Source organism: Cariama cristata, unplaced genomic scaffold (assembly GCF_000690535.1).
Source record: "Cariama cristata isolate BGI_N322 unplaced genomic scaffold, ASM69053v1 scaffold17751, whole genome shotgun sequence".
Taxonomy (NCBI): Eukaryota; Metazoa; Chordata; class Aves; order Cariamiformes; family Cariamidae; genus Cariama; species Cariama cristata.
In genome coordinates this window covers 55781-67870 of record NW_009598889.1, presented here as the reverse complement: position 1 = coordinate 67870, position 12090 = coordinate 55781, and the positions used below count along the sequence as shown (strand labels likewise).

The window sequence follows — 12090 nt, the reverse complement described above, 5'->3', positions numbered from 1 at the left end:
CCTACCCTCTTCCCATTTTAAGGGATGCAAAGAGTGGTTTCAGGTTCTAAAGAGGCATGTTCCTGTCCAGCTAATGCAGAACTCGTAATTTAATTGAATTCATCTTGTAATTGGTCAAGTTGACCTAAATACTTCTGAGTTTGTTGGACTAACAGCACAGTGCAAAAGCAGTAGATAGCAGTGCAGTCAAAATAGTGTTTGTCAGAGTGAAGCAATTGGGTATTTATCAACAGAGCTGAATGGGGGATGGAATGGAGTGACAGTCGGACGAGGAGGCAGTGCATCTAATGGCTGCTTCTTCCATAGTTACCAGGTAGGGCGATACACCTCTGTTGCCTTAGGCCTCTTTCACCTTAGTGTCATTTATTGTCAAGGATATTGATCAAAGTAATACTATCTTGAGGAAGGTTTGCTGATCTGTGATTATTTCAGGAAGTTATGTGGTGCTATGAATGTCTTAAATCCAAACCACAAACCACTTTTTCATTACCACAGTCTTACTGCAGATGTTTCTTTGACACAGGAACAACCTTTATGATACAGGGCTGGTGGTTAGGTTGCTATCTCCTTTTAAGAGGCAAGGAAATTTAAGACTACCCGAAAGCATTAGAAGGAGACAATTTGGCTATTTATGGGGACTGGTGTTGGTTGGTTGGTTGGTTGTTTTCCTCTAAGGATTTGTGGAAGTAAGAGACCACTGAGAAGAGACAGAATTAACCAGTGCTAGACCTTTCTATGATGCATAATGCTTGGGAAAGCATGATATACAGCCATCTGTTCATGCAAACAAACAATTTTAATCTCTTTTTCTGTATATATTATATAAAATAATACACTGCTGTGGAAGTTGAAATGGAGGAGAGACAGTCTGGGCAAATATGGTTTACTTGGTGTGTTTGGAATACTATTGTGCCAGTTGTCTTCTCCCATATTATCAGATTATGCTGTCTGTGCCAAGTTATCAGGAAAATTTATCAACAGAAACTTTTCTAGACTTGTAAATGTATCTTTGGTTTGAGACCTTAATGTTTCTGCAGACTTGAAATCACCAGTTTCAGATTATTGCAAGGAGGTTTTTTTAAGGACAGAAGCTAGACTCACAGATTTCCATTTCTCGTGGAAATTAGAGGGCTTGAGGTTAAACCCAGATCACGCCACGGGGCAGCATAAAGTGAACATCTCACCTCAAGCAGATTAAATTAGAATTCTGGTATTCCAGGTAAAGCAGCATTTTCTGCCTTGAAAATCTAAGTATCTGTTAGCCTAGTGGTTCATGGCTATGAAACTGTTCTGCAGAGGAGAAAACACTTCTGTAATCATTGACATTTTCCGAGCAAAAAGCGCTTTTACCATTTTTCTGAGCCTTATCTCTTATTCTACTCAGCTGTATTAAGTCTCTCTGAAATTTTATTTATGATATTAAGGGGCATACATCTTGTAGCATTAGCATTATTATCAAAGACAGAAGTGATACCTCAAACCATGGGAGAGTTTAGTAAGTCAGAAGCCTTGGTCTTAAGTAAATCTTGGTTTGCACTCTGATTTATTTGATTCGTACTGATTGACTCACATGGGCTTCAGCAGGGACTAAATTCTTTAGGAGCCTTTAGAAAGGATTAGTAGAAACCTCAGCGCCTTTGAAGAACTGTCTGTCTGTCCTTTGTTTATAGTATTAGGTCTCATCTCACTTGCTTTGTATTCAGAAAGAAAACAGGTCGCTGCTACTGCTCCCAGTTGGTTTCCCTGTTTTTAAATGGAGTCAACAAGCAGAGCCAGAAGTGCTGGCTATACTGAGATGGTTTGCTGTCTTTGTAAATAAGATTCCCTTTCAAGGAGTGAAGTTTATAAATATGACAACAGTTAGAAAGTAAGTGATTTCCACTCTTCCGTTATAATTAGCGACATTTAAGAGAAATTTATTAAATGAATGTTTACTGTTAGAGGCTTATGTTTTCTACTTCAGTGTTCTGTTTAGTTTAAAACATTTTAAATTTGACTTCAAAAAATTAAGGCTTTGTGGCCTTAATCCTATTCAGACTGTTTTGTGGTGGGATATTTTTGTGTTGCTGTTTTCCCTGCCAGGCTTTTATCCAAATTGACATTTGGTCAGTGTATCTTCTGTCTAAGGTCTTTGGCTCTCTGAACATTTCTTCTGCTGCAGTTGTGGATAATAAAAAAAATTGCAACTAGTTTCTAATCAGTCACTTGCACGTACCTTAGTTTCAGGCTTACGGCAAAACTTCCATGTGTCTTGGTACAAGTGAAATCACATTTAGGCAACTGGTTTGGTGTAGAACAGGAAACTCTCTGTAACTGGAGATGAACTGGAGATTTTTCCCTGGGCAAAATATAATTTAGTAAAACCTGTTGAATTCCTGCAACCATTAGTTTGATTATGGTGTTTGGAGAATTAGTTTTAATTGTACAGGCTCAAAATGTAGCCACCTGACATCTTATAAACATTACCTTGTGCTGCCAGCATATGACAGTCGAGCTTCCAGAGCACAAATTAAAAGCACTCCTTAACTGTGGCAAAGAATCCAAGATAGAGATCTGAAATTATGGGATGAAATTCAACCGCCTGATTTTCCTTCAACTAGGACCCGTTAATGTTAGTGGATGCCCATGCCCTTACCTAATCCCTCTCCTAGTGCAGATTTGTCCCCGTGTATTTTGTTAGTGCCTACAATTTTCATGTCCCGGTTACGGAAATTGTAGTTTGTCTTGGAAACCCCTACTATACATAAGAAAACTTCCATGCTATCCAGAAACTCGGCATTTGAGCAAAACTTGTGTTCACTTATCCCATTGTTTGTACCTGGTTGTTAAGATGATTTTTGATGAATTTCAAGGTAGAATACCCAATTAAATAAACAAATACAATAAATGTTTTCTTTACTACTGATACATTTCAAGTTGTTTATATACACAGTTAATCCTCACCCTTTTCTAATAGGAAATAGAGGTGCAGCTTTGAATTGGAGACTGATTGAGTCTAGGGCAGGAACAGAACATACATTATGATCAGGCCATGCTGCACCCTTTCTTATTAAACTTTACTTTCAGGGTGGAGAAGGCGTATTTTATTGTGTAGATCTTTACTCCTTGGCTGAACTGTTTTTTTTCTATGGTTATGTACTACACAGACTTGTTCTTTTAATGGTATTGCTTGAAATTTCATCAGAACAGTGCTAAATTAGGAATATTCAAGAGAAGACTTACTTCAGAGATTTTATTGTCTCCCTGAAAGGCATGCTTGTATCCTCTTACATCAAGAGGAAGACAATTAAAATATGTACAGTAATGAAAATTTTTGTCAGACCTTCAGGATAGGAGTAAAGGACTGTTTACTCAGTTCATTGAGTGCAATTCATTTGAATTAAGAGAGAATATAATTTTTATGCAATCTCTGGATTTTTCATGAAGTCTCAAAGGTGGATTTTTTAAATGAGTATTTTATTGAACGTCTAGCTTTCAAACTGTAGTACTTGTTACTGGGTTTGTTCAACATGTTTTACCAGTTAATTCTTAAGAATTTGTTTTGACATAAATCATCTTGATCTAGTTCTAAAGATATGTAGCTTGGCTAGAAGTAGTTATCCAGGGGAAAAAAATACTTTCAGCTACAGTCCATTCTGGTTGAGGTGTGTCTAAATCTTCAGTTATGTAGGTACCAGATCCCTTTTAAGTCAAATGAACGGGCTGCTTGTGAGAAGAGAACAAGTCCTCAGAAAGGGCTTTCATAAGTACATTTAATTTTAATATATTTGCGTTCAAATAATAGAACTGCATTAATTCTGATTGTCTTAATCTTATAGCTTTTGATTAAAGTTTCCATACTAGCCCTAAACCCCCTTGCCCTGCCTACATATTCATTTACATTCATTAATTCTTTTAAACAGCAGGAAAAAATTGCTGCTAGTTGATCTGATGGATTGCATTCTGCAGCCTCAGCCATTGCTCTTGGTGAAGCATCTTGTCTTTGAGGTACGTTCCTTTTTCTGCAGAACAGTCAGCAGTAGTTCCAGTTGGCGTTAGTAAAAGCTGGTCTGTTCAGCTTCATGAGAAACTGAGCACATTTACCTACAGCAAATGGTATTTTAAAACCCTGTGTGCAGGGCGTATATCGCATCAGGCACCAATTCCCTTTTCTCCTCTAGTCGAGCAGCAATTATCTTCAGATAAACCAAGTTAGACAGGTGGCTTGTGCTCACCTTGCAGAGGCATGTTCATCATTGCTTGGCAGCAGTACAGGCTCTAGCATGAGCTTTGCAGTTCAATTTGCTACCTGGAAAAAGAGGTATGCTTAGCTGTTTTTTTAAATTTTTTTTGGCCACTAAAAACTAAATAGAAGTCAGCTTGCTATGTTGTGCCAGGGTAGCTTCCCCCACTTGACTAGATTAAATGCTAGTTGGGATTTACAACAGATTCCGGTTGAGGCGCTTACAAATAGTGTGAATATTGAATTTCAAGGAAACCAGTGTAGTTTATCCCAGTTAAATGGCAAGAGATTAACAGCTCAGGGCACTTTGTTAGTGTCAGGCTTGGAATAGGCCAACTGTTTTGGTTTGAAATTAACAGTCTGGCTTTGAACAACTTTTGCTGTAGACTTCGGGAGTTTTGTGACAATTGAAGAGGAAAACAATGGGAAAGGATAGTTTTCAGTCCAACATTTGATAATATTTAAGCCAGCTGAGATCAGAATAATGCCTGGTTCAATTTCATGGTTGATTCAAGGGAAGCAGTGATGTATCGCTGGTAAGCTGTGCCTCATATTTCGGTTGCTAGCTTGGTAATTTCTTACAGTATGTGGTTATGCTAGAGTCGGTAGATCACAAATATGGATAACGGACCTTTCCTGGATACTCAGCAGTAAGTTTGGTGTTTTAAAATCCAGTGATGTTTAGCCTTCATAAACACAAAAGGGATTCAAGCTTTATGTTTTAAGATCTGGTGATGTTTTAGCCTTTCTAAACACAAAGGGGTTTAAGCTTTATGATTTTATTGTCTACAGCACAATAAAAGGACATGACTTTGCTTTTAACTGGGCCTGTTGTTTGAAGGTTCGCTGGGCTCTGCAGATGCTTAGCATACTCATAATTCTGTTCATACGCGGTTACAGTACTTCAAGCTTTTATAGATCTCCCTGCCCTACAGTAGTGGGATTTACTGTAGGTTGCTAAATTAGGAGAAAGTTTCTCAATGCTTAAAAGAAAATAAACTGTAATCTGCATGCAGAAGCCTTGGAGTTTTTTTCTGGCAGAGGTATGTTCTAGTATTTTATACTCAGTCCTTGCAAAGACTAAGATGAACGGATGAAAGGACTCTGATCTGTTTGGTTGAGGTGTGACTGCCCTGGATGCACAACTCCTAACATCCATAGCGGTACTAGTGAAACACTTTTGTTTAGACCAGATCTGAACTGAGAGACGTGTTTCAATCGGAGACCCGCACTTCAGCAGTTACTGGCGCCTCCCCTCCGAGGGAGCAATGATATGTTAGTCCCTTTGAGCAGTACCAACTTTGTTTTAAAACGCCGAGTTCCTTGGAGAGTACTGCGGCAGTGTACTTCTCTGGGTAAATAGAACAATGTGGTTGACGTTTGGCTGGCTCTTTGGTATGCTGAATATTGAAAGCGTGCCCATGTGAGTGTATTGAAGCAATAAAGATAGTGTTGCCGTATTGAGTAAAACCACACGGTGGTAGTTAAACAGTGTTTGCATTAAAATAGTTTGTTGTGAGTTCTCTCTTGCTGCATTATTATGTATGAAGATATTATATCCTAGCAATCTTGGAGCTTGTTGCAGCTAACCAGTAAAAGATTGCAGATGAAAGCATATCGGCAGAGTGTTACGGTTTCCTGTATGAGTTCTCTACCTCTGTCTTTAATCATTTGTTTAAGTGTCCTTTTAATCACCGTTGTTTTTAATTCCCCTGGGTAAGCATATGACAGACATCATGAATCCATTTTAGTTTTTTGGAGAGACAGGATTCAAAAGTCTAGGTTAGCCTTACACCTCTGCTTCTTCTGACAATCTGCTCATATAATTCTTTAGAGAGGTGAAACAGCAGGACTCAGCCGTGTAATAGTGTTCTAGCTGTAGTATATCCTTTGCTGTGGTTGCACAGGCATTTATCTCAGAAGTTGTAAGTACTTGATCTGATGAAAACCACAATCTGGGTGATGTTACCTGTTGAATGCTGTTTGGTATGTTAGTTATAACCTCTAGCAAAGCATTTCTTATGTTTGACTATACATCATTTGCTGAAGGTGACTTGGTTTTGTCTGGTAAGGAGCAGTTTTCAGGCCCTCTGGATGAATGTTTTCCATGGGTTCTAAGCAGCTAGATACATACAACGTTCCAGAGTTAGATCTGGGAAAATAGTATTCATTCAAGAAGCAAAAGTATGTGGTAGCGTAAGAGGTTTTTTTAAGCAGCAGATAAACATTGCCCAAAACAATTTAGTTGAAACTGCGTATAGAACCTCAGCATGAAGAGAGCTAGACCAAGAGAAACAATATATTCAACTGCCAAGAAGAATTATTTATTACACCACGTATACTGGTTCTGTGGACTGCGAGCTATATTTATCTTTGGAGAGCATAACATAAAGATAAATAATAATCAAGGCCCTCTCACACTGGATTGTCATGTAGTAGATGATAACCTAGTAAATAAGATGATTTTTGTCTTGCGTCTTTGGTGATGTACTAGAAAAAACTATTTTTGCGAGCTGACAAGGAAAGATACTGCCTTCCTTTGCAGCAGAGGAAGACCGGTCATCTTAAACACGCTCAAGTGATGAGTGTACAGGTTCTTCTGTGGAGAGTTTAAGAATGCTTTTATGGGTGATGTTTTAGTGGAGTTTCCCAGTCTCTTAAAGCAACTACTGAATAAGTGATATAAAAAGTAGGCAGTATTTTACTTGAATTTCAAGGCTTTCTATTAGATGACAGAGAAGGCCTGAAATTTTGATCCCATCTAGTAGTGTTTGAAATCTGCGTCAGGCGTATGTTGGATTAAAGAGTACAAGGTACAAGTCCGCCAAACCCAGCAGGGCCTGGAACGCTTGCGTTGCGTTGCCAGGTGTGGGACTGCGAAGCTGGTGTCTTGCCCTTTTCCATTGCCTCTCCTCTCGCTGCCCCTTGCTTGGATTTTGCATAGTTTCCCAGCTCCAGCGGAACTAGAGTCCTCCCTCACCTCGGATGCCATATAAATGACTGGTAAAGCTGATACCAAAGTTTGATCTCTTTCCCACCTGTTCTCTTCAGGATGATAAAAAACCCCATACAAGACAAAATGTTCAAACTAGAAAATGCTTTCACATTCTGAAGAGTAGTCCACCAACTGGGTCCTAAATTTTTCGAGTTGTAGAGAATTAGAGTGTAAACAAACCCTTCTGTTCCATGTTGGCAAGTCCTTTTTTGTCTGATGCTGAATATAGGTTTTTCTGGTGTCACCCTTGGAACTGATGGCAGCAGCTCCCCATCACTGTTAGAAGGGTTTTGAATTGCACTCCAGTGGCATCTTAAAATCCCAGCATAGTTAAGAGACTAATTTAGATTCTCTGAGTTACTTTTGGAAAGCTTACAGGGACACTGAATGCTTCTGAACATACTTAACCAGGATTTTGTCTCCATTTTTGAAATACGGTAAAATGCTGATTCAGATATAGAAAAATGAAAGAGGAAAATACTGAAATCGGTATTGTAAAGCATTTTTTAAAGAAGCCAATTTCAAACATTTTGACTTTGTTTTCCTTTCAGTTAACAAGCATAAGCCATGGATTGAAACAACCTATCATGGTATAGTTACGGAAAATGACAACACGGTGCTCTTGGACCCCCCTTTAATAGCCCTGGACAAAGATGCGCCTCTGCGTTTTGCAGGTAAAGAATTAATCTGCATGTCTTTTTTTAAGAAGTGGAAATGCTTTCTTCAGGACAAATGCTGTGTGTTATTTAGTGTGATTTCCCTGACAGTAGCATAATGTTTCAAAGCTTTTAGCTTTTAGACCCTAGGAAATGTTTGTTTGTGGACCAGAGTTTTATTTCCTATTTACAGCTGTAAATATACAGCTGTATCCAAATATCCAAACCAGAGAGTACTCTCTATTGCAGGTATTCCATGGTTCTTTCAATTTCACATGTATGTTAATTTTTCAGATTTTTTTTGGCATAGTGTCTAACATTTTCCTCAGTCCTCTGGATTGCACATTTCACAGCATTCAGTGTGGGAGTTCTGAAACGATTACTTTCTTATCATTCTGAAGACAGTTTTTGGTTTTCTTAGTGTTTTTGATTTGTCTTTTAATAGATTGAAAACAGTAATTAGTAGAATTAAGATTGCATTTCTGTGGTAAGTTTGCTTAGCAGCCTGGGGTATTTTAAAAAATGGATGGTCTCTCCTACCTGAAGAAAAGGCTTCTTCTCCTTTAGCAAAGAATATAGAGCATGATACACAAGATACTTGCAAAATGTAGGTTAATTCTTCACTTTCAACATAGGACTGACAGGTGACAATTCTCTTACAAACTTCTGCAGTAGTTGTTTGGGTTTTTTTCCTGGAAACTACTGTTTTAAGAATACTGTGTTCATTCATTGGATGCAGTATAATGGAAAGAACTTTTTTATTTGACAAAATATTAGAAAACTGTGTGAAGAATACAGTTGGGCATCTGCAGGTATTTAAATTAGTTGTGGTGGATAACACAAGCTTAAATTGGATACTTGCAGAGGCTTACTTGGTTAAGTAAAATTTTAGAGTTAAGAATCCTAGTAAAAAACCTAGAAGATGTGACATTAGCCATTTCTGTGAATGTTGCTTAGCCTGGCTTCAAGGAAGAAGTGATAGAAAAAGAGGGTGATTAAATTAACAGCCATTTGAAGTGTTCAGCGTGCTGACTGCATTGTGTGCTACAGTATTATGGCAACTCGGTCACAATTTCTTAAAGTGTTACTTGAAGCACAGTTTGGTTGCATTATCATAATTATCTCCAAGGCTGCCTTACAAATTCAGGAGATTCAGAGATAATGGTAAACCTCTGAAATTCAGACTTTCTCATGTATTGGATACACTTCGCAGAGGCTGTTAAGTGGTCTTAACTGGAAATAAAACTGCTGTCTGTGAACTAAAAACCTTTTCATTTCCAAATGAAGAAGCTTGTGTTGGGATACACAAAATCTGTTAAGTAAGAAGAGGTATTGGAAAGCTGACTTGTGTACTTGGTGATTAGGAGAATATGAATCATCTCTTACAGTTCTTAAATGCTTTAAGTGTAGGCGCTGCTAGTTTGGCAGCATTGGAACAGATTTTGAAAATGGCAGTTTTATACCTCTTGGTGAATAGTAAAGTGTTTTTGAGTGCTGGATATCATGAAGCTTTAAGAAAGTACTGGCAGAGTATCTTCAAATACATTGTCAAATTTGCAGAGGAAAATCCAATGTCAAAGCATCTCTTCAAATGAGTCTGCTTTTCCATTGTGTTCATCTAAAATGTATAAACCTGCTTTCATTTAATGAACATTTTTACCAACTGGAAGTTGGTTTTATTAAACATCTGTATAAACATTATATATTTTGGCTTTCCAAAACTAACGATTTGTAAGCAGCAGCAGCAGAACAATGGATTTAAAATAGTTACCTTAAATTCTGAGTAGAGCATGCTTAACACTGTAATGAAATTTTCCTTGATATGACTCTGTTGGATTTGAATTACATACATTTTGAATGACTGTGCTGTGGGAATCTAGAAGAGTGTTTGTCTGCCATTAAATGGAACAATACTTGAATCTGTCTTTGAGGAGACCAAATGTGGGAGACGTGTTGAATCAGCGTTATCAGTTCTAGCTGGTGGTGCCGTAGTCGTGTCCTGGAATGGAGAATAGCTTTGGTATTGTCCGGCAGCATCTGTGTGGGTGTTTTAAGTGTGAGAAGCCTGTTAGATCAGTGACGTGTTTTCACAGCAAAACAAAGTGTTATGAGGATTAAATGGCTGTTTCAACCCTAAGTGGTATATTCCTACTTATAAACCAAATTTATTCATGCTTCAAAAGGTTGGATATTTTAATTAACTATGCCCCTAGCTGAGCTGTGAAACTTCTGAACTGTCTGCAAGTTTAAAATATTTTAAGTAGAGGTTTTTGCTTTATTTCAATTCTAAGTATGTCAAAACATCTTGAAACTAGTTCATTTACATGCTTTGTAGTACCTGAACTGTGGTGTGGTTTTAAATCTGAAACAGCACGCTATCGAAAAGGGTTTTTGAATATAGTCATGCCAGGTTGCCTCGCCATACTGCCCAACATGTGGAGACCCTATGGAATCAGTCTTTTGTACCGTGATTGTTACAGATCTGCCTGGGAAGACAATGACCATTCTCGTTCCTCAGTGAAAATTTTCTACGTTACAAGTTGAGTCATGTTAGAATTTGACCCTAAATGGTTTTGCTGAAAAAATAAAATAAAGGACAGCTAGATTTTCAGTTGTACATTAGAGTAATCCGTGTCTAAGATCAGTTTGATGTCTGAAGCTCTCAGTATGGATTTCCCTTTTACTATGCAAAAAGAAACTGAATTTTTATTGCATTTGGAACAAACAGTATTATATCTGGATGCCTTCGCATAGCTGAATGTGTTTTGTTATGAGAGTATAATGCAGAGTCTTGCTAGCAAGATGTTTGAAATGTTTCTCTTGTGGAAGGAAATGTTTCCTTGTTTTTTTTTAATGTGTCTATAATAGGGTTTTAATCCCTCTCCCCCCACCTCGCCCCTAGAGAAAACCACTCCTCAGCCTCAATACTTTATTTTCCCCTTACTAATCTGGGATGCAAGAAGTATTTTTGTGGGGGTTAGGAATTTTTTGACTTGGAGCATGAATATGCATAGAGCTTTGAAAACGATCTTGCAGAATCTCTATTCATTCTTTTAAAAAAATAAAAAAATAAAACAAGATTTGACCGAGCCTTTCTGCCAGCCTCTCCCCGGAGGCGTGCGGGGTTCACCCGTTGCAGCGGGCGAGTGCTGATGCCGTGTTTGTTCAGGGCCGGGAGCGGTGCTGACGTCCTGTCTGCAGCAGGCCGGTGTGTAATGCGGCGCTCGGCTGGGTGATGGTTGTCAAGAACTGTATGTCGAGATGATGAATGACGCTGTGTAATCAAACAGATAAAGATTTTGATCGTGTCGCATCCAGCGAGTGATTTAATTGCACAGCCGGTTAGCAAACCTAAGAGGAACTTTTGTTGCAGTGGTGTTTCAGCCATTTTTGCATCAAATTTAAGGCATGCATGAGATGACATTTTGTTTTGTACCTCATCATGCATGCAAATACAAACTGAAATGGAGTTATCGCTAATTAGGAAATTCAAAATTGGTTTGCTTTTTAACAGTTTTGTATGATACTAAGAAACACTTGTTTAGGAGACATTCTACATGTATGGAAATGGGAGACTTTCCTGAAGGCTTTCCGTGATCCTCATGTAGTCTCCTGCTTGGTTGGAGCTGGCAGAACATAACTGCCTCTCCTTCTGTGGAATGGAAATGTAGAGGGAGAGCTGACTCCAAAGTCTGAAGAGTGTCTAGTCAAATGCTGTATGTCCAGTTTAAATGTCTTATGAACTTTCTTATAACTATATAATTAAGTATTTTACATCGTTATAGCATAACAGTACAGAAAGAGATAAAACAGGAAAAATCAACAAAACTTTAAAATTCTACCAAATCCTCACTGTCAGTTGATTGTGCTATACTAGAAAGGAGAAATACAGAATGCCTTTAGGATACAGGTTTACTGTATGTTTTCTGGTTAACAGAAGTTTCACAAACCTGTGTTATCTGTAAAATGAAATCTTTTCTCAGCTGTAATTACAGCTGAGTGAAAACGCTGTGAAGTGCTATCCTAGTTACAGTTTATTTAGCTGAACAGTTTCCAGTATATCAAATATAAACTAATTTACAGATTGATCATCGTTCTATTCTAAGAGTAGGAGAGGTAGACATTTATTTCAGTGATGTATCTCAATTTCAGAATGAAGTGAGAAAAAACATCAAGCACATATGACATAGAATGAAACCTTAGGGAGCATGGTATGG

At 38.1% G+C, this 12090-nt stretch overlaps 1 protein-coding gene across 1 annotated transcript in view; it reads left to right on the top strand.

The window, feature by feature from the left end:
• Window positions 1-7768: 7768 nt before the first annotated feature.
• Window positions 7769-12090, top strand: part of CLSTN1 (calsyntenin 1) — a gene marked incomplete at its 5' end in the record, with an annotated part of 30198 nt that continues 25876 nt past the window's right edge. The window contains one exon of the mRNA XM_009709487.1: window positions 7769-7891. Coding sequence (XP_009707789.1) covers window positions 7769-7891 — 123 coding nt within the window. The remainder of the gene's footprint in view (window positions 7892-12090) is intronic.